This window comes from Podarcis tiliguerta (assembly GCF_965153285.1).
Source record: "Podarcis tiliguerta genome assembly, chromosome: 1".
Classification (NCBI taxonomy): domain Eukaryota; kingdom Metazoa; phylum Chordata; class Lepidosauria; order Squamata; family Lacertidae; genus Podarcis; species Podarcis tiliguerta.
This window is the reverse complement of record NC_139534.1, coordinates 66,507,113-66,530,215: the sequence shown is the minus strand read 5'-3', so window position 1 is coordinate 66,530,215 and position 23,103 is coordinate 66,507,113. Positions and strand designations below refer to the sequence as shown.

The 23,103-nt window shown below is 41.7% G+C and overlaps 2 protein-coding genes across 2 annotated transcripts in view; one reads left to right on the top strand and one right to left on the bottom strand.

The window, feature by feature from the left end:
• The window catches only part of RIC3 (RIC3 acetylcholine receptor chaperone), a 513,554-nt gene that overhangs the window by 334,626 nt on the left and 155,825 nt on the right, over window positions 1–23,103 (top strand). The gene's annotated exons all lie outside the window — the stretch shown is intronic.
• Window positions 670–22,485, bottom strand: COPB1 (COPI coat complex subunit beta 1). Its single transcript, XM_083402270.1, has 22 exons — window positions 22,208–22,485; window positions 19,155–19,306; window positions 17,991–18,220; window positions 17,501–17,670; window positions 15,985–16,099; window positions 14,895–14,987; window positions 13,999–14,136; window positions 13,154–13,273; window positions 12,818–12,925; window positions 12,112–12,258; window positions 11,032–11,177; window positions 9,476–9,572; window positions 8,910–9,070; window positions 7,215–7,335; window positions 6,658–6,885; window positions 6,343–6,522; window positions 5,288–5,432; window positions 5,076–5,195; window positions 4,461–4,606; window positions 3,829–3,918; window positions 3,104–3,259; window positions 670–999 (listed from the first exon to the last, which is right to left on the bottom strand). Exons 2-22 carry the CDS (start codon window positions 19,243–19,245, stop codon window positions 940–942), a joined length of 2,862 nt encoding a protein of 953 aa, XP_083258396.1. The 5' UTR covers window positions 19,246–19,306; window positions 22,208–22,485; the 3' UTR covers window positions 670–939.

Sequence of the window (23,103 nt, the reverse complement as noted above, 5' to 3'; positions counted from 1 at the left end):
TTGAAGCAGAGTGTTGGTGATTTTTATTAATTTCTTACCTGCCCTTCAGCAGGCTACAATAATTTTAAAAGACAATTTTTAAATCAATTAAAACAAATAATCTGGTGCGGTGCTTGGACTAAGTCCATTGCCCCCAAAACCTGCTGCATTAGACTTGTTAGCACCTCGTGTGGCGCAGGCCCCCTCCATCCTTTCTGCTCAAAGGCAGCACACTGAATTCAAAACATGTGGAGCCCAAAATGTTCTGCACAAATTACTGTCTCTGTTATCAGCACCCAATAACCACATTGATCACAGCTTGATATTGCATCAGTAAACCAACATGTCCCAGGAAGGAAGGAAGCAACTGCCCTTAAGTAGGGATCAATCTTGATCATCCCCCCCCCCCCCCACTTTTCATGTGTTCCTTCTCAGCTTGCTGCATGCATCTGATAACAGCACGTTGTTGACTTAAGAAAGCTCACCACAGTGTGGACCACTTAGGACTCTAAAAGATACCAGCATATGTTTGCCTTCTGAGTACTTTTTAGTTAACTGAGAGGCTATAGTACATATCCACCATACCTTGGCCAGGTTGACTGAGAGGGAATTTGGTTCTCAGGTCAAAGAAATATTCCCCATCTCTGAGAAAAACAATGCAGATTAAAGTACGCACCAGAAGAGCCAGACTAGCAGAGAATTTGTTTATTTTATTTGAAATAGTACATAGAGAAGACAACATTACTTCTAGACATTTGAGAGAGAAAAAATGTAGATTTAGAGTTTTATCAACAATGATCTTGGAGTGATAAGTAAAACCTACAAATTATTTGCTGGAATGCATTCAGCACAAGAAGATCAGCTTCTACAACCAAAGAATATAGAAGAATACAAGATGTTCTGAATCCAACAAGCGAAATTCCAAGCATTTAACTGCAAATAATCAAAAGAATCTTACATTTATAGATTAGTTTTCTTCTGAGAGAGATTGATTTTGTCACCGAGACTGAGAGCCATTCCCTGCAAAAGAGATGAGGGATTAATGGGTACATGTCTAAATTAATTATTAACATGCAATAGAAACAATTTTCTCTATTTATATATCCAACCAGAAATAGCTGTCATTCACAGTTCAAAGCAGGGTTTCTAAGGTTAGGTCTGTTTTCTATAGCTATACCGCAGGCAACCCTTCATACAGAGGGAAACCTAAATCAACATTGGCTACTTCAATCTTTCATCAAATTAAATGCTGCCAGGACAGCAGCAGAGAGTGTCATAATTAAAGGAGGAATGTGTTACATGGAGAAGCTTTACTGGAGGGGAGGGGATCTCAAAGGCAAGTTTAGTGGAGAAATACCCAGTAATAATTCAATTCCTATATTTTGATTGAGAGCAAATGCCCACATTTCCATTCCCTTCCAGTAAGGACCATATTATTCGGCAGATTCCCTCCTATATGTCACATCATGAAGAGTGAGATGGGCAGAGCTTTGTGATATTGATACAATATTCTATTCTGCTCCTGAAGTGAGAAGGGAAGACAGCCTTTGGCTCTGGAAAAGAAGTTTCCTATCCCATTCTGGCGCATATTTTGCAAACTACAAAAGATTATTGTAAAGTGGTGGTCATTTTCATCATGCAGTGTGGGCAGATAGTTTTCCATCACTGCTTTTAATACCACTGTATGCATTAAGGCAGAGATGGGGAAACTGTGCTCCCCAGGAAGACGTGGTCCTTGGAAAAGGAAGAGAGCTTGGTGGAAGAGCATCTGCTTTGAACGCAGAAAACCTCAGCCCTGAAGCATTTCCAAGCGGGGCTCAGAGAGCCTCAATCCCTGGGGAGCCACTGCCATCAATGTAAACAATACTGAGCCAAAGTAGAAGGCAGATTTCCATGTGAATCCACAACATGCATGTGAATCCTCCTGCAAACTGCTTTTATCTTTTTTTCTGGATTCCTTCCTCATTTCACAACTCCCCAGCAGAAACCTCTTTTTTCCCCTTTTCTTTTTTTGAGGGGAGGTGGCAGCGGCATGGGGAACTGCAGTGAGGAAACTTTATTGCATAAGTGTCCTTCTGCTTGCCTAAGTTTTGGATGCAATCTTGAGCGTTTCATCTCATTCTGAGATTTCTTAGCGATAAGATGCTCAAACTCAACCCCCCCCCCCCACAGAACTAAATAGTATGTGCTGGAGGCAAAAAAGCGCCACTTCTGTCTCTGACACTGCTTCTTCCATACATAGTTGAGAGACACAGAGGAACTTTTTTCTGTGGAAAATGCAGTTTCTATCAAAAATAGCTTCTGGTGCAATGCAAGGAGCCATTGTTAGAAGTGGACTTTGTTGACATTCTAGTATGTCCATGAAGGGACTGGATACATACTAGAATGTCAGCCAAGTCTGGTGCTCCTTGCATTGCACTTCTGAGAGTCGCCTCAGTTTCATGAGCACATTTTCCAGTAGACTGCGATGGTATTTACAGGTCCAAGAATTTGCCACACACCTGGAAAAGCATAATTTACAACCAACTATTTCAGACACCATCCTGCTAAATAGAGATTTATGTCTCAAATGTTTACTTGGAAATTCATCTGTAACTCTATTCCAGGACACAGTTGCCGACTCTACCTAGATAGCCTAACACAGAAAGACATTAACCCGTTTACCAATTAGATAATATTAATTTGTAAATTTCAAACTTGTAACGTCAGTTTGCGAGTTGACTATTTGAAGAGACATATAAAATATAATAGGGACGGGGGGTGGCGCTGTGGGTTAAAGCCTCAGTGCCTAGGGCTTGCCGATCGAAAGGTCGGCGGTTCGATTCCCCACGGCGGGGTGCGCTCCCGTTGCTCGGTCCCAGCGCCTGCCAACCTAGCAGTTCGAAAGCACTCCCGGGTGCAAGTAGATAAATAGGGACCGCTTACTAGCGGGAAGGTAAACAGCGTTTCCGTGTGCGGCTCTGGCTCGCCAGAGCAGCGATGTCACGCTGGCCACGTGACCCGGAAGTGACTCCGGACAGCGCTGGCCCCCGGCCTCTTGAGTGAGATGGGCGCACAACCCTAGAGTCTGTCAAGACTGGCCCGCACGGGCAGGGGTACCTTTACCTTTATAAAATATAATTACCTGACTTTTTGCACGAATTCTTATGTGTCCGGTGACTGGAGCATCAGGCCCAAGATGAATGGGCTTTTCAATGCTGACATTTGCAAGGGCATCTTCTCCGAATATGGACCGTGCATACAGATTGGCTGCCATGAAGCCACAGTAACCAGAAAGTGCCTAGAAAGACAATATTTTATACACCTTTTACAAGTGCATTTTATTTATTTTTTGAAATTAACTCATCACTACACAGCATCTTAAACTACATTATTTACTTAGACACAACCACACCCACCCTGCGCCTCATAAGGGATTCAAGGCAGATGGTGATAATTATAATAATTCAATAATAATAAATGCATGGACTCAATGCGGAGCTAAATTACACTTTAAAAAACCCTTCAGTTTCTAAACCCAAAAGACAAAGAGAATCATATAATCGCTTGGATCCTAAGTTGCTCTTCCATTTGTGCCAAATGTCCTTTCATTTGTAGCTCTTAGCAACATAACCCAAACGTCTCCCAAACCTCGGAAGAAAATTCTCCAGGGGAGGGGGTTATAGAGGGCCGCTGATGGAAAGGGAGGTGGGAAAGCCCCACTCCATGAATGTAACCCGATTCATTCACAGAAGGGAAGTTAGGATCCAAGCCAATGTATCTGGGTAACAGAACAGATTTAAATTCAATGAAAGTGGTTTTATTTGTGATTTGAGATCAGAGTTATAATTTATTAGCAAAAGGTATTACCTTTTCTGGAGTAAGGCACTTCATATTAGTTGACTTTAATATATGTTGCAAATATTCATTCAGATCTATTATATTCGTATTCACAGTGACCTTGAAAAATAAATAAATACAAGGACAATCATCGTACCAAGAACCTACAGAAGCTAAATTCACTCAAGGCTGATAAGATCTATGTGGAAGGCTGTTAATCTAACATGGAAACAGGGGCTGTTCTACCTCGTAACAAGTTCAGAAGGCTGAGATAATACACCATTATTCTATTTAATGTGACCAAACGAAACAAAACAGCACACATTAGCTGTATATCTGAAAGGGTCCTGCACAACTCAAAAGCCTGTATTTGAAACAAATTTCAGCCCAAGAAAAAGTGTATTGCCATGGGAGGTGCACCTGAGCCAGAGTGGTAGTTTTTCTGAAAGCAGTACAGTAGCTCAGATGCAAAGACCGGCATGCGGTGTTCTGCATGTATACTTGGGCTCTTATGCTCCTGCAAATAGCTGCATATGTTCCCTAGAAAGCTGCTTCCAAGGGACAAAAACAAACAAAGCATATCTCCCACACCCACACCTGTATGGTTTCTTAATAATATTCTATTTTAAAATGTGGATAAATAAAGGGTAGTGAGAGCTCACTTTGTTTTCCCATTCAAATTCTGCCCACATCTGACGGAACTCAGCATCAGTACAAGTAGCAGGCTGGATGTAATCCATGATGTCAATATGGATGTCACTGAGGACAACACAGTTTCTGTCACTAGCTGCTCCAGAAACATCATACACTAAAAGAGAGAGAGAGATTAGGAGAATGGAGACCATTACATAACTTGCAACAAATTTAAAGGTTGAATGAAACTCATAGTCCTTCCAATTCAGAATGGAGACATCTCTTTCAAAATAGCGTTTTCCTAAAGCTAAGTTTGTAAAATAAATACAGTCACATTCTTATAAAATAGAATCAAAGCAACACACTTTTAAGACTCCTTAGTTACTGTATACTATCAGACTTGTACCCAGTATTGCTCAGCAATTCTAAGCAAACAATCAGTGCGGCTTTAAAAGGTAAGGTCCACCATCTTGATTCAAAATGGGGTTCAGCTGTATCCAAACATAAGACAAAAATCTGTTCCTTGATCTCAGAAAACATCATGCAAAATTTGGTCACAGTATCTTATAAGGTGTCCAAATGAATAGAGAAGAGACAGACAAACAATATTCCAAAATCTATAGCAGATAATACAGAATACCTACCGATATTACCAAAAATTATTCCATTCTCGGTGGAAGCGACTTTCACATTGGCCTTAATATTGGCAAAATCATGCGGAGCAAGTGTCAGAGGAGATGGTTTTTCCACAAGCTTCAGATCACCTGTTTAAAGAGAGGATGCATAGAATTTATCCAGGGGGAAAACTATTACCAGTAAAGCATTTTACATAATTGTTATATCTGTAATTGTTTACCTAATGTAGCTAATTCTAGTGTGCAATTCTGCAAAGTATCACTGGTCTGGTTTACCACGAGCACATCCAATACAATATCATATTGGTTGACATGAACGTACGCCTCTGCATAGACTGGATCCGAGAATCCTGTCAGCTGAGTCACCTGCCAAACATAAACAGAGAGTTAGGCTGCAATCCTATCCTCACTTAAATGGGAGGAAGCCCTGTTGAAATTCAATATGACTCACTTCTGATCAGAGAGGTATAGGATTGTGCGGTTAGCGTCTTAACAAAAAGCTGGCATACATTATTGAAAATGAAGCATCACTACTGAAAACTGCATTATTCCCTTACACTATTCTCTTCCATTTAGGAGATTTAAGATCTTCCACATCCCAAACCATTTCTGATTATTAATACCAGAACACAGCTACCCTCTCTGGCATCCATATCTTTCTGTAAACTGTACACTTGGGAGATATGTTAAATAAGACACTCTAATGAACTAATGTCATTTCTGTGTTTTGCCCAGTAAAAACAACTTATCTTGTCAGTTTCATTCTCTTCAACCACAGCAAGGCCCCCTAGTTGCACAGATTTTTCTCAAGGCTTTCCTCTGCTTGTTTAAAAAGGCAGCAAGAATCCCTACAGGACTAACTGCTGTAAGAATGCAACTTACAAGAATTTTCAATACGTTTTCTAATATCACAAGCCAATGTAAGGGTAACTGAAGCATTAACTGCCTAATTGGTTTGCTGCAGGGGAAAGTGACAAGAGTATGCCAGCACTGTGTCAATTGTAATTATGGGACTAATTCAGTGTTGCACTTTGTTGTTTGTTCCACCAGGGCATGCATTTCAGCTGTGCCCTATTCTGGAGGTTCACCTGACAACCCCCCGAGGGTATACTGGGGGAAAGCACTGTTGGCTCAAGAGGAAGCCTTCCGATTATGGGAGTCAAAAGCTGAATCTTGCCCTTTTTTTAATAATTAAAAAACAACAGCATGGAAAGTGAAAGGATTTCTTTTGCTTCAGTCCTAAGGACCGCCTGGGAAGACGGATATTTGACATCACCTTGTTGAGCTTGGATGCCAGTGGATCTGCAGCTTCTTTCCTTTGTGTGTTCCCCATAGCTGCTAGAAGACTCAGCTGAAACTGATCTTCCTTTGAGTTCATTTCATTTTTAGCAGTGAGTTGCATAAAGGAAATGGGATCATCTGGCTGAACTGTCACACTTCTCTTCTCAGACTCTTTCTGTGGTAAAGAGGAATAGGGATGAGTTGAGATATAACATACACACAAGGAACAACCCTCTGTTACCTGGGCTTTTTGTCAAGAGCCAGAGGCCTACAAAATGTTACTGTTACACGGGCAATTTTGAGCTCTCACCTTCTGCGAGAGCTTCTCCTCTTCCAGCTTAGCAGACAACATGTGAGAAAGGGACTGCCTGCACTCCTTGTTGAAGATGTCATTCATTAGTGGGGAACATTCTGAGAGGACCTTCAGGCAGAGAGAAATCCGATCCACGTCATCATCCGTTATTGGTTTCTTGGGAAGAGATGACTTTCCCAAATGGAGGATAGTAGCCATGAGCAACATCGCCTCAGCTACAAAAGACTGAAGGAGGGGGAAAGAGGAGAATATTAGGATGTGCATTTCGTTTTGAATTCCAAGAACTCAACACTCCCTCTTAAAAATAACATGCAAAACTCAATCAAAAATGGGGGACACAGATTATATCTGATGCTGACAGCAGCAATTTGTTAGCTTGAAACTAAGTAGTACACCTTCACACAAAGCAAGCTGTAAAAGCAGTGAAGGTGCCTTGAGTGTAAAGAGACTGTCCAAAAGGTGTGATCTTCAAGTATCTAAGAGAGATGGCTGTCCTCTCACCAAGTTTCAGAGGCAGGAATCCCTTAAGCACAATTCAAAGAAATATAACGTACATTTTGCTTCTTTTTTTCTTGAACCAGCATCACATAACGTAACGCAATCTTGGTCAGAGTTGTGGCGAGGGAGGCTGCGACAAAGAAATCCCCATCCAGCAAAAACCCTCTCAGTGGAGGCCTACCAAAAAGAGAAAAGGGCAATCTAGAAACAGCACCCAACATATTGCTTAGCCATGTGGCCTATGTGACAGACAAAAGAACTCATCTTACTGTGCCTAAATGTTTTGAAATAAAGGAGGCTATGTGACAAAAGCAGAAAAGATAGCCTGAACATCTAAATCAAAGTGCCCTGTGGGCTTGTAAGCTATATATGTTTAAATGTTTACAATACTTTTTTATACAAAGCAATATAAAAGAAGGAAAAGTTATTGTGGTGCTCTCAAGATGTTGGACTACAACTCCCAGCAGCTCCTGCCAGCATGGTCACTGATCTTTTAGTCTTTTAGTCACTGTGACTTTTAGTCCAAAACATCTGGAGGGCACCACACTGGCTGCACCTGATGTAACAGACTACCTATCATCCCACCCATAATAAACCCTCAAAATACACAAGTACACAGAAAAGGGCAGGAATGGAGGGAGTAAGCCACGCAGGTTGACTGATACATACTCATCTATTAAGTTACTAATTAATTTTATGAAATGATGCATTTTCAATTTTTTCCTTCCATACAGAAGAACCGAACGGCCAATAATGTTCCATGTTGGATAAAAATTCCGCCCCACGTTACTGGCTGGGACTGTAAGTACTTGGTGGGCTGTTTTTCTTGGGAGGGAGGGCGGTTATTTTTTTGTAAGCAGCTTTACCCAAGCTGCAAACAACTCTTTGCTTTGTGTCTATGCCCTGGGCCACAGCAACAAGATTCTCTTCTCTAATGACTCAGCAGGACTCGCTGCCAACGTGCAGATATCCCGTCTGAACTCAGTGTCTCCTGCCAATGATGTGCTTTCCAACTCCTGGCTGCTTGCTAAGAGAGAGAAAAAATCTCCAAGGAATTCTGTACTCTGAGTTTTGTTTCTTAAAAACTTGAAACAATATACTCGGCTCTGACCATATGGCAGTAAAGGCACACCGCCCTCTTCTGTCCAATATTCACAGACAATAACTGCTGCAGTCTGTTCAAGCGTCATTACTGGAAAGTTGAGACGATTAGAGAGGTTACAGGAACAGAAAGAATTGCATCAAGCATTATTTATCATTTGGATTCTTTGTGTTCTTGCCCAATAAGGCAGCTTTAGTCTGGCAACTGTGTTTTATACATATTTTTATATTTGGCAAGTCATTACAAGCAACTCCTTTCTGGAAGGGAGAAACAAGGTATACATTTTTGCATAATAAAATGTATCACATTGGCAGGCTTGTGTAAACATTGATTTATTTATTTTTAAAGATAGGTTTATATATATATAAATATTTAAATCCCCCTAGTGCTCCTGCTGCTGTTGCACCATCTAAGCAGAGAAGTAGTGGGGATTTCCTTCAATTCTCTCTCCCCGCAGTTCCTTGGACCCCATGTCCCATCTAAAAAAATTGGGGGTGGCAGCTGTAGAGTTAATGGGGAAATCAGGGGAAAATCAGCTCCACACATCTTATGTGAGTGGACACCTCCTGCCAGATCTAAAGCCCTTGTACTCACACAAAAGCACCAGTTGTAAATCATCCACTGCTAACAAAGGCAAAAGCCAAATCACCTGTCTTCTTCTTTTTTGGCAGGTCTGGAACTGCTAAGAGCACTCTGTGTAGCATACGTTCCCATTTCAGTAACCAGTTTTTGGGCAGGACCCACAGTAATTTCCTCCTCAGGCTTCATTTCACCAGCTTCTTTCTTGATTTCAGATTCCACTATTGGGATCTGAAAGATTAACAATGTGACTGATAAAAAAATTAACAGCATAAACTTCAGCCTGGAAGATGGGGCTATATTCTCTCAGATGCCCCAAAGAAAATAAACTTAACCAATCTCCTCCTGTACGCACCACCATATATTATTTTCTCTCTTTCTATTAAAGTACTCTCTGTTCCATTAACTATTAATGAAATGATGAATTATTTCAATACGATTAATCTTTGATTAATCTGTTCAGCAGAAACTACAAGTTGGTATTAGCATGGTATTGTTTTTCATTTGTACAGTACATCCTCAAGAAACCACCAAATGTAACCAATTTTAAAATCCTGTGGTTTTCAAAGGCTTATTTCCCCCCTGAAATGTATAAAAACAGAAAAATGTGTTTTGATTAACAATACAGACACCTACCTCTCCCAGTGATCTACGAACTTCTGTCATTACGCTCTGTATATCTTCCTTTGTGCTACAGTATTCTCCAAGGATCCAAAGGGCTCCGCGATAAATTCTATAAAGCACAAATAAATAAATAAATAAATCAGCCTTGCAATTTTATACAGATAATCGATGCAAACTGCATCCTCATACATTTCATGGGCACATCAGTCATTCCGGCTCAAAAGGATTAAGTAGCCTACAAAAATTATTAGTATTTGCTTAGCAGAGGCTCAGTTGTCTATTGATCTGCTTACCAGATATATGGACTGCCAAAGGTAAAGGAGACGAGTGGAAGAGCATCCTCCTCCCTCCTTCACTCTTTCAGTTACCACTCTAGATTTATTTCCCAGTGGCAGAAAAATATTGCAGGAACAGTAAAACTCATGGGATATGAGGCAAAAGTCTAATCACCTGTCTTTTGGGGCACTATTGTGAATGCAAGGGCTTTTATCTGGCAGGAGGCATCCACTCATGGAGGAGGCAGGAAGGTGAGAGGAAGTGGGGAAACAAAAGACATGCGAATGGGCCAAATCGTGGCTTCTGATTGGCTGCAGGAAGCCAGATGTTCGGGTTCCAAAAGAATGTTCACAAACTGGAACAATCACTTCCAGGTTTGTAGCGTTTGGGAGCCAAAACGTCCGAGTTCCAGGTGTTTGGGATCCAAGGTACGACCGCATCAGTAAGGTAAATTTTGGACAGATTTCCATCTGCACAGGCATTGCAGCTTCCCATATAGAATGGTACTCCATGTCCCTGGGGGCTCTTCTGGGGGCTCTCCTGCCCCCCACTCCAAGCCACGGTTGGGAGGTGTGGTGGAAGTAGGAGGAGAAAATCCCTGTTGTGCTAGCAGACGTCCTCACACAAGGCTTCTACTGATCAAGCTTGTTATGTGTCAATCCCACCCAATAATTTATTTAGAAACAATCACATGCTGCTGCAGATGTATGTAATGGAAACAGATTTATTTAACTGCCCAGTCACTTCAGATTTATAAAGGCAACACAAGTAAGTCTTGCGAGAGTAAGAACACTGCATTTTTGGCAGTCTAGCAGACATACGATTTATTTTCACATCTGTTCAGAGGCACACAAAAATTTGAAGGCGATAAAATGAATCCTTACTAAGCATTTTAGCCAAAGTCATATGCGCCCATGTCGGTTTCCTCAACTCGCTTCTATTTTAACAACTTAGAGAAGGGGCGGCAAGGTTTAACTTGCCTGGGCTGGTTCACTCCAGCGGAGATCCCTCCGTGGGCTGGATCGCGAGCGCGCATGCCCACAATTTCCGGCATTAGCGTCTGCGTAGACGTGATTTCTGGCGCCGCAGAAGCGAGTCCCCGTGCTGTGCTGGTTTAGCACAGCGCATGGGGACTTGCTGAGTGGGCAGCTGAGTTTGGGAGCATCTCGTGGGCCGGTTCAACGAACCCCGCGGGCCACTTGTATGTAGCCCATGGGCCTTAGGTTGCCAACCCCTGATTTAGAGCACCTAAAACCTTTACATCCAGCTGGTGAGGCATATGTTAAACTTACTTGACAGATTTAATACAGTGGAACACTTCCAGCATCTTCTCCACAATAAGTAGTCTGAGATTATCAAAACGCTGGATGGCTTCACGCACAAACTCCAAGACATCAGCAGCTGCAGCTTCATTATAATCACTGAGGAACTCCATCAACTAGGATGAGAGTGAACAAGTCACACAACTTGAAAGACATCAGCACCCCATTAGCCAGATCAAGAACTAGAAGTTAACAGGATTTGGATTGACTGTACATGTGCAAGAGTGCTTTAGGCTCAAGTATTTCTGTAAGACACAGTGCACGGAACAAGGTGGGAGTTAGGTACAATTCAACAGCTGCTTTGCATGCATAGAGGCCAATAGCTGCCCATATCATATGGAGTGATATTCAACAAATGAGTCCCTTCAGCAGAAGCCCTGTGCAAAGACTTCTGCTTGTGCAATGGGTCCCCCCCCCCCCCAATTCTTCCCCAGGCAACTGGCTCAGGGGTTGGGGTCAGGGAACCCTTGGAACAACATGGTGGGAGAAAAGGGGGATAATTCCATCTGGCAAGCCATATTGCTTGCACTGACAGAACTATCAGAACAGCATAATATTGAATTCTTTCTAAAGACTTTAGTAAACTTTGGCCAAAAGAAGAAGAAGAAGAAGAAGAAGAAGAAGAAGAGGAGGAGGAGGAGGAAGAAGAAGTAATCCTAGGGAACTCAGTGCTTTCTGGCTCAATAAAGTTGTTCTGAAGCTTTTATAATTCAAAATAAAGATGACAAATTCTTGTTTAAATATCCAGAATGTTGTCTGGTTACTTTCTGGCAGTAATACAGTTTGTTCTTCCAACTACAATTTCACAAAAATAAGAACCTCTTCTCACATAACTAAATTATGAGAATTTATAATAAAGTGTGTGCTTTAACTAATAGAAAACAACAAACTGGGAACAAGAATAAACTTATAAAGGGTGGGGGGGACCAATCAGGGCTACAAGAAAAGTAGCTGAGAAGGTAAGCGACTATTAAATATTAAACAATTATTGCAAGCTAAGTGTAACAAAATTTGTGTAACAGGAAGCAAAATGTTGACTGAGTTGCTTACCACAGGAATGACATTTGCAGCCATATCAGGGAACCGAACGCTACAGGAATGTAATGTCCGAACGAGCAACTGTCTGTATTTATCAGTATCTTCATGCTCTGTCACATTATTTGTTTTAATTACTTCTTTCTTCAAAACAATCACCAGCTAGACAAAAGCAAAGCACAAAACAACAATTACATTTTTTTAAAAAAGGTCAAAAAATTAAAGCTAAAGTATTATAGGTAAAGGTAAAGGTAAAGGTACCCCTGCCCGTACGGGCCAGTCTTGACAGACTCTAGGGTTGTGCGCCCATCTCACTCAAAGAGGCCAAGGGCCAGCGCTGTCCGAAGACACTTCCAGGTCACGTGGCCAGCGTGACATCGCTGCTCTGGCGAGCCAGAGCCGCACACGGAAATGCCGTTTACCTTCCCGCTAGTAAGCGGTCCCTATTTATCTACTTGCACCCGGGGGTGCTTTCGAACTGCTAGGTTGGCAGGCGCTGGGACCGAACAGCGGGAGCGCACCCTGCCACGGGGATTCGAACCGCCGACCTTTCGATCGGCAAGCCCTAGGCACTGAGGCTTTAACCCACAGCGCCACCCGCGTCCCACATAAAGTATTATGTAGTTACTCAAAATTAAGCTAAGGTGAATTAAGAGAGACTTTACTCAAACATTAACAGGTATAGGATTCAGCTGCGGGGGGGAAGGAACATGTGTTTTACCTCTTCTACATTTCTGGAAGATACAAGATCGAGAGCCAACTGTAAGGTCTTCTTGCGCACTTCCAAGTCTGGAGTACTCAGAACTCTTAGTATGTCCATTACTAGATCCTGAAATAAAATACACTTTGTTTGTAGGCGTGGGCTATTTCATTTCTGTGCAATGTGCTGTTTATATTTATTTATATTTTACTTTATTTATTTAATTTCTATACCATCCTTCATCCAAGGATCACAGGGAGGATTAAGAAACCAAAAAACCAAAAAATGCATAACACAGTTTTAACATACAACATACATTTGGTTGTATAGCTTTGAATTTGGGAAGACTATGCCTACCTGCAGTACTCTTTCATGGGCTGGGTGATCCTTGAGTTCAATCAAGCGGTCCAACACAATGAGCTTCACATTGTTGTCACTTTCTTTAATAATCAGGTCAATATAGCACTGAGCTGCTGCCTGCAGTTAAAAAAAAAATGAAAATGCTTAAAATATTCCAATTCGTGATATAGGAAAATAAGTTGACAAACAAATTAGGTGTAAGAACACAAGTTTTTCTAAATCAACAGGAAATGTTACAAACTAAGGAAGATGGGCAAGCCTGCACAATAATTCTGAGCACTTGAATTGATTTGCCTGTTTGACATTCTCTGGTAGTTTGCACGGATATTTGTGGCACTATATTTTCCATTAAATCTTAGGCATCAGGATGAAATATGGTGTACACATTCAGAAAACAATTGTATGTATATATCAAGTGCAAAATGCAGCTCAACCTTTGCATTCATTTCTGGGGGTGGGCAGTATACAAAATACAATGCTATACTATATCTCAGCTGAAGAATAAGATACTGGAGTGTTCCATTACCATGGTACTTTTGGACAACACACAGCTCGAAGTGGCCTCCTTCTAACTTTGCCTGTTCCTGACTTAGTACAACATCATGGAATTGCAAAACAGTACCCTCAAAATGCTTTCTTTAAATTATAAATTGGATAATGGTTCATCTGATGTTCATATTCATGTGCCAATAATCAATGAACAAAGCAGTACCTTGGTGAGACACTCCTAAACTTTACCTGCTGTTCCAATTCACAAGGCTTAAAATGCCTTAGTACCAAATGTATACTGATGTCCAAGACACTTAAAAAATGTTTTGATGTGTCACAATACGCTGCAGTACCTTGATTGCTGTTGGTGCACTGGAAAGTGTAACTAATGTTCCTGCTGCTTCATATTTTACTGCAGGGCTCGACGATTGCAGTAAATTGAAGATACAACGAATAAACCGAGCTCTTTCTGATGGATTAGCATGGCAAACCTAGATTTGGAAATGAAAGATACAGAAGCAATGTTCTCTTGCTGAATGAGGAATGGATTATCTCTCTTTAAAAAACAACAACAACAAAACCCTCAACTGCTTAGTTCTCTTGTTACTACACTACAGCTGGTTGTCAAACACCGGGGAAAACCTGAACGAACGTACTAACCATACAAACATTAGCAGTACCAAAATAAAGAATATCCCTGATACAGAAGTCTTATTCAAACAACATTGTATTTCTAAAGATACACCAGTTTGAATCTGACAAGCTACAAGAACTCTGATTTTGGAACATTGCTTTTTTGTCCTCTCCTCCATGCTACAGCTTCCAAAAGTCGATTCTGTGAGTTGGGAGACCCTTGTATTCAGCCTGGGTTGACTACAGATGGAAATGAGTTTTATCAGAAATCATAGAATCCTATTGTGTCAGTGCAAGTGCCTTCTGATTGTACTTGCATCCAGCCTATCACCTTTCCATCTGATGATGTGGAATCTGGCACACAAAACTGCAAAGGTTGTAAAGGTCTATTGTAGACCTACTAAAATGAATGGGCATGACTAACTTAGATTCAATAGTTTCAATAGATCTACTCTGAGTAAAACCTAGCTGGATACAACTCTCAATTACTAACAAATTTGTTAGTCCTTAACTTCCATTTTCCCACTGTTTGCAACAAATGAGCTGAGGCTCATTTAAATTTTTTTAAGAAACAAATTCTTTCCCAATGAAAGCTGAAATTCTTTCTTTCCTGTACCTTATAGATCAGTTCCACAATAACGAGTTGTAGAATATCACCAAATGTCTGGACTTGGTCAATACAGGTACTCAAGTAATCCAAAGCACGATCCTTCAGAAATAAACAAAATAATTTTCACATTTAAGTTTTGCCATTTCTCATTATAATCCAAGTAGTATGTATTCATTTTTACATTTTATATCCTTTCAGTTTACCAGGGACACGCCAAATTACAGCAGGTAATTTTATTTTTTGTCATATGTTGCCATCTTTGTACATGGATGACACTTCAATAAAATAATAGGCTCAAGAGGCTTACAATCTAGAAAAAGACAAAAGGGAGTCAACAGAAGGAAATGGAGGCCTGGAAGATAATGCGTATATTGAAGTTACACATACTTAGGCATACTGGGAGTAGGAGACAGTGCCAAAGAGATCACTGAAAACCTGTGTTTTGAAGAGGAATTTGAAGAAAAAGAGAGAGATGGCATCACAAAAGGCATTCTGGGAGATGTTTCTAAGCATAAGGGGCAGGAAGGGAGAAAGGGTCAGTTGTTTGATGAAGCAGGAAACATTTAGACAGGTTGGGGTGATAGAGCTGGCTGAGTGAAAGCAAGGCAGGGATATGCATCTTAAATTAAAACACAAATTCAAAGTGTTGGTGCTGACCTTTAAAGCCCTAAACGGCCTCGATCCAGTAAACCTGAAGGAGCGTCTCCACCCCCATCATTCTACCCCATCATTCTACCCAGACACTGAGGTCCAGCACTGAGGGCCTTCTGGAGGTTCCCTTGCTGCAAGAAGCCAAGTTACAGGGAACCAGGCAGAGGGCCTTCTCGGTAGTGGCACCTGCCCTGTGAAACGCCCTCCCACCAGATGCCAAAGAGAAAAACAACTACCAGACTTTTAGAAGACATCTGAAGGCAGCCCTGTTTAGGGAAGCTTTTAATGTTTGACAGACTACTGTATTTTAATATTTTGTTCGAAGCCGCCCAGAGTGGCAGGGGAAACCCAGCCAGATGGAAAGGGTACAAATAAATAATTATTCTTATTCTTCTTATTAAAAATAATTCAAAACCAAGAAGGATGGGGGGACATTTATTTTTACCTGATCAGCATGAATAAGCATCATGAAGGCATTTCTTTTGCAACTTGCATCTTTCTCATTCACCAGAAAATCATGGATCAGTTCAGGGGCATCAGGTATAAGATGCTCAAAGTTTCTTTTAAAAGAATAGAGATAAAGATTACAAATGTAACGCTCAATAATGTAATTGGATTAATACAAAATTAATACGAAATGTAGATGTTGTAGCCTTTTGAAGAAAAGAACAATTGTTCTGCGCTCAATCTTTATTCAAAAAACAGCAAGGTACCCCAAAATAGGTAAAGTTCTTTCAATTCTTATATCCGATGCCATTTCTACAGGGTTACAATTATTTACCTTTCCTGTGAGCTTATAAATATAGAAGACTACTAACAGGGTAAATCTGTAACATTATAATTATAACTTGGCTGCAATTCCTGGGCTACGCACCAAACTCCTAACAATCACAATGGCTTCAAACCTTTCCTTATGAACTGCTTGACAAACCAATTTGAAGAGTTTCAAAACTATAATCTGCTGCAAAGAAAAAAGCCGCATAGAAAGGAGTTCCATGGATTGCAGCCTCAGTTTATTTAACAAGCTATGAACAGTTGTGTTAAGTCTCATGATTTTATTTTAGCCTGGTTTACATTAGCTTGGACCAAAAAGTAAACTTAAAATAAGTATTTCTGAAAATGAAGTTAAATGCTCCGAATTTCTCACAATGGCTCAATGCCATTTCTTAATTAATTTCAATGGTAGACTGGCTCACAAGCATCCCGCATAAAAAGTTATCAAAATTATGGTCATTAACTGTTTTTCACAAGAACCCAGTGTGCTATACCCCTAGCTCTGCAGGTCTCTGTGTACTTGTAAAGGGGCTTCTGGACAGATTGGAAGACAACTGTGGCATCCCGCTTGTGCAATGGACTTCCACTCATGCAAACATTACTTTCCCTTCCTCTCCTCCCACCTGTGTTCCTCCAAAATCTGCTGAGAGCTACAGGGAGGAGGAGAGATCACACTGCATTCACTGGTGCAACACTGGATTTCATCCATTAGGGTCAAAGAAACAGGACTACTTTCCATACTTGATTTAATTTCAGCGCACACTAAACTAATAAAGTCCTTTCACAAGTAACACTCCCATGCAGCATGTGTGAACAGTTTAGTAAAGGCAAAATAAACCAAACCAAAAAGTATTTAGAAATATTTCTCTGCTAGAAGTAGCAACTGAATTGGGATGTAGAATCCACAATAATATAAAAACCACAACAGATACGAATTATGACTCCTTCAAGCATTTATTGAAATAAGATTTTAAGTCGGTGTTTTTAACAGGTAATGATCAAGCTTAATTTTATAATTTGAGCATTATATAATTACTAAATAGCTTTAATGCATTAAGAAGGGGGAAATATGAAGTGTTAAAATGATGAGCATCATTTTAGGTTGTCACCTCCCCCTCCCCCAAAGATACAGCATAGCTATGTTCCTAGTCTGACAGCTGGGACTTTAGTAAATTTGCAAAATTTACCTGTAAATAGTGTAGATTGCAAGGACTGCATTCCTGCGCACATAGCTATGACGATGTTCCAGACATGCACGAATAGCTGGCATCAATGGTTCCAGCAATTCTGCTTCTTTAAGCTTGCAAAGGAAACGGAGGGTGGATCCTCTGATGAACTCGTTTGGATGTTGAAGATCCTGAAACATCAAAATCAAGATGATATATGTATTTGGAAACGAAGTACAATTGCATTCTGGTTTCCTTACATCAACTAAGTCTACTAAATCTGGACAAAATAAAAATCAACTAAATCTGGACAAAGGCAAAAATAATCCAAAACTGAAAGTCATTTTTACAATAAAACCACATCTTGGTCCAAAAGAACAAGACAAAAACATATTCCACTTACAAAGCAGGATATTTGGATATATGCTATAGCATTAGGATGGTTGATTACAAATTACGGTCATTACATATTACGATTCTATGCTACAGGTAGAATAAATAAAAGATTCACCTTTCTGTAGGCATCACAAACAAGGATCATTTCTTGCAACAGTCTACCATCTGGAGTGGTCTTGGGAACAATCTCCCAAAATACTAAAAGCAGTTTTTTGATGGTGTGGTCCTGAAGTGGCAGCACAAACCGAATAATAGTCATCAAAAGTCCTGGCAGCTTTTCACCATTTAAAATCATTATGATTACTTTCTTCAAGGCCTCTGTCTTAGATTTCACATCTCCTTTTTCTGTTAGACAAAAGAAGCTGCGTAAGTTACATTAACCACAAACTATGATAGCAGAACATTTTTTAAATGTTGTTGCATTACATACTATCTCTCTCAATTTCTTGTTCTTTATCCTGCTACTGCTACATTTTATTACATGATAATCACTATAGAGATTTCTACACTTTGGCATAGTAAACCGTAGCCTTTGCCAACCTGGTGCTCTCCAGATGTAAGCCCTAGCCAGTATGACCCATGCTGGCTGGTGCTGACTGGAACTAGAATCCAAAATACCTGGAAGGCAACAATTTGGTGACGGCTATCTTACTGTGTACTACTCCAACCAAAAGAACACACCGGTAAAGGAGAAGGGGAAGCATTTCTGGGTAGACACTATTGGGCTTACATGTGCCTCATATTACTGACAATTCAATTTAGGCAAAATTCTTACAAACAACCACCACACAAAAGAATGCTTGAAAAGTTCCCATATGGTGGCTCCTCTACGCAGTAGCTGTAATGCACAAGAGTTGCATGCAATAGAGCATACACACACACTTGCTCAGCAATGCCTGAACTTTTGCTGCACTCCACTTTTTCAGTAGAGCTGCAACAGAGTGCAGAAGAACTGAAATTTAACTTGTCATTCATCACTGTCTGCTCTGCAACATGCTTACTCCACCTACCATGTTTTGCCCATGAGACCTTATGTATTTCCTCACACTGATGTGTGTGGTCTGCTAACCATTTTAGCTACTACTATATGCTTAAGTTAGTTTATTTCACTTTTTAAAGACTGTTTTACAGCATTTAATGTTTAAAACATTTTTATTTCATTTTTTTCTTTCCTAACACTTCTCTGATTGCCACAACAGCACAACAGGCAATATGATATTTGAAATAAATGCACATACAACTATAAAAGTATGGTCCAGGTCCAGAAAGCATAACATACCCAAGTCATTCTTTAAGCTCATTTCAGAGGGTGGCTCCGAGTCCATTGGAACAATGATTAATGTATAGCACACATTTTCTGCAGCCGTCATTTTGTCTCTTTATCAAAGTTCTCTCAATGCAAGATTTTTTTAAAAAGATGTCTCACAAACTCTGGAAAAGAATTCCAATAATGCAGTTAACTGATAACTATGCTTCTACTGTAGTCCATACATTGCCATAAAAAAATCCCCAAATATCTTCAAGTCTGTATTTTGTCTACTGTACTGAGGCCTGCAATGTACTCTATTGAAAATAATGCAACAAATGTGCAAATATATGCAACCATATTTCAAGGGGAACAGTGCAGCCTTGTATTCAGGCATAGGCAAACTTAGCCCTCCAGATGTTTTGGGACTACAACTCCCATCATCCCTGACCACTGGTCCTATTAGCTAGGGATGATGGGAGTTGTAGTCTCAAAACATATGGAGGGCCTAGTTTGCCTATGCCTACTTGTATTTAACAACTCTCCTGCTGGCCACAGTCATCCAGGAATGCCATACAGGTGAGGCTAGTAACTTTTGTGGGCTGATTTACAAATCTAGAATAATCTCATCAGAATGCTCACATGTACCAAAGCTGCAGTCTCATATATGTCTATTCAGCAGTAATACTTCTCCATTAGATTCAGAGGGATGTACTTCCAGGTGTGTATGAGATTGCAGCCAAAATGCAACAGAACATCTGAGTAGAAAGTGTTTTTTAAAAAAGCAGTAGCAATATGCAGTATCCAGTTATCCAGTTCTCAATTGTTATTTAGACATTCCAAACGCTTAACTACATTATTACAAATCCATCTAGTAAAGAATACATACACAATAAGGTCCTAAGAAAACATAGCTGGCTGTATAGTCACTAAAATAAGTGGATACTGTATCATCAAAATAAAGCACCAAGTGCTTTATAAATTTCAGTGCTAGAATAAAATTCATGCTTAACCTTTGATGGGTTCATGCGCACTGAGATATTATTCATTGAGCAGTCAAATGCCAAACCCCAAGTTATAGCCAGTGGGAAAACAACCTTTTGACAAAGTCCCTCACTAAAAGCTCATAAATAAACTTAGCAGTCATGGAATTGGAGAAAAGGTACCCTTGCGGATGGGTAACTCCTTCAAAAATAGTAAGTGTAGGATAGGTACAGATTGTTCTCAAAATGAAATGCAGTAAGAAAACACACAAGGTTCTGTATTGTGATATTTGTTCATAAACAATCTGGAGACCAGGGCTAGCAGGAAAAGTAGCCAAGTTTGCAGTTGACACCAAATGATTCCACATGGTGGTAGCTCAAACAAGTTTTGAGGTGTAGCAAAAGAACTTCTCCAAATGCAGTGAATGCATTTGCACAAGATGGCAAATGAAATTTAGTGTAAATAGATTTAAGGTGATATACATTAGGGGGGGGAATCTAGATTCATATATACATCAATACAGCATACATTGATGGGAAGCAACCAGACAGGGGAGCATGAAATCATGGTGAATCGCTAATGAAAACATTGATTATGTGCACCACATCAGTAAGGGAGAATTCCATGCTAGGAATTATTAGGTAAGGAACTGGTGACGAAGTGATCTGTGCAATAAATCCACAGTGTAGCCATCTCCAGAATACTGTATTCAGTTCTGGTCATCCCCCGTCCCACCCACTTGAAAAGTGGTCCTCACAGAGCTATAAAAGGTGCAGAAAGGGAAACAAGGCTATCAGGGAATTTAAGCAATTTCCCTACAAGATTAGGTTTTAACTTAAAAACAAAAGAAATTAATAGGGTGGCATATGACAGAGACTTATAAGATTATGCAAGGCATAAAAAGAATGGAAACTTTTTTTTATTTTTACGTCTTTTCCTATAACAAAGACTCACTCAGTGAAATTGATTGGTAGTGGATTCAGAATTTTAAAAGGAAAGGACTTCTTAGAGTGACCAATTGGTGAAAAAACAAATGACTCCCGCAAGTGAAATCACTGGGTCAGATAATTAAAAACAAACGTGTTATTGTAGAAAATTGTCCTCATATTTTAACCAAGAAACACAGACCCTCTTCTATGAAACTCACAACTCCATAAATGCACATGGATAGGTCAATCAGTAGTTCTCACCCATGGCCAACAAATGGAACCTCCATGTTCAAGGGCAGCATGCCGCTCAATGCCAGCTCCTGGCAAACCACAACGGGAGAGGGATGGTGCCCTCATGTCCCGTTTGTGGGCTTCCTAGAGGCACCTGGCTGGACACCAGGAGAAACAGCATATTGGACTAGGGGCAGGTCCTTGATCTGATTCAGGCATAGGCAAACTCTCCCCTCCAGGTGTTTTTTTGAGACTACAATTCCCATCATCCCTGACCTCTGGCCCTGTTAGCTAGGGATGATGGGAGTTGTAGTCCCAAAACATCTGGAGGGCCGAGTTTGCCTATGCCTGACTGATCCAAGAAAGGAGGACGCCTGTGCACACCAGAGCCAACGAAACACCTTTCGGGGCCAAGATTCTCTTTTTTTAAGTTGAAATCAAACTTCCAACTTCTCCCGTTCCCCCGGTTTTTCATTAATCTCCGGACTAAGCAACCTGGCAAAGAACTGAAACCGGGTGTTTCCAAACCACTCGCCGCCCACCGACCCAGCAGCAACGACGCGCCCCTCTTGCGCCCGTGCAATCCAGGGGGAAATCCCACCGCCTCCCCCCCCCCGGCTCCTCTGCCCTGGGAAGGCAGAGCCAGACTCGCGACCTGAGGCTCCAGACCGACCCCCGTGTGACAAAGAGGCGCCCTTCTGCCTCCCCCATCTTGGCTCGGCGACGACGCCCGCTCGGCATTAGGCCCAGTCGAGGGATCTGGCGCCCGAGCCTCTTGTGAGGGCGCACGTTGTTCCAGCGGGAGGCTGGAGACGGCAGGGAAGGTCCTTCGCCAATTCACGGCGACGCTGAAGCCCCTCAGGAAACTCGGCGGGCCCCGACGCTCGGCGCCTCCCCGTGCATCCCTTTCCCCGCCCGCTCGGCTGCCCCGCTACTACTAACCTCCCGCGGCTCCGGCTCTCTTCCCCTCGCTGGCGGTTCCCGCTGCGGCCTCGGAAAACGGGCGCTGAGGCTGCGCGGCCGCCGTCTCGTCGCTTCGGTAGCGGGCCGTAGCGGGTCCTTCCTGGCTCCTCCCGGCGCCGCCGCTGCCTCCTGCAGCTGACGTGGAAGCACTCGGCGCGCAGGGCCACATCGATAGTACGGCGGCCCGGACGGGACACGCCTCCTCCGCCGCTCGCATAACGCGCGTTCGCCGGAGGCGGGGAGCTGAAGCGCGGCCTCTTCCGCCTCACGCAGGGTCGCCGTGTCCGGGTTGGAGTCCAGCCTGCGAGGGCCGATGCTGCTTCTCCACCCGCTCTTGGGAGCAGGACGTGGGCGCCGTCCGCGCCAATGGCGCAGGAGCCGTTACACTGCGTGGCATTCAGTGGCCCCGCGATAGGGCTGTCGGGTTTCAGGCGCCCGTTTCTTTCTAAGCCATGGATGGGAAACTTCAGGACCAGGGCTCAAATGCAGCCCATCTCCATCTCGGCCGTGGGCCTCTTTCCCAGACCGTGTACCAGTGCCGGATTTACGTATAAGCTAAACAAGCTATAACTTAGGGCCCCAAGGGGGGGGGGGGGACTGGATGTACATTTCCAAAATATAAGATAAAAAACAAATAAAATAAAACCTACATACAGCAACAGTGGGTTGTGTTGTGTAGGCTCCTATTCGTTATGTGCAAATGGTTTTAAGATACCTATTAGGTCCATAAATTACCATATAGCGTATATTCAACAGAAAAAAACAGCGGCAATTTGTTGCTGGCAAAGGACAGCTGGACATCTAAAGGGCCCCATTACCTTCAGTAGCTTAGGGCCTCCTCACACCTAAATCCAGCCCTGCGTGTATCCTTCACC

Excerpts from the sequence above, each read along its gene's own strand:
- COPB1 (XM_083402270.1), bottom strand. The coding sequence starts at position 19,245 with ATGACGGCTGCAGAAAATGTGTGCTATACATTAATCATTGTTCCAATG. Across the intron at positions 18,221-19,154 it reads GAGCTTAAAGAATGACTTGG|AAAAAGGAGATGTGAAATCT; the intron begins GTATGTTATGCT and ends TTTGTCTAACAG. Across the intron at positions 3,919-4,460 it reads AATTTGAATGGGAAAACAAA|GTCACTGTGAATACGAATAT; the intron begins GTGAGCTCTCAC and ends TTATTTTTCAAG.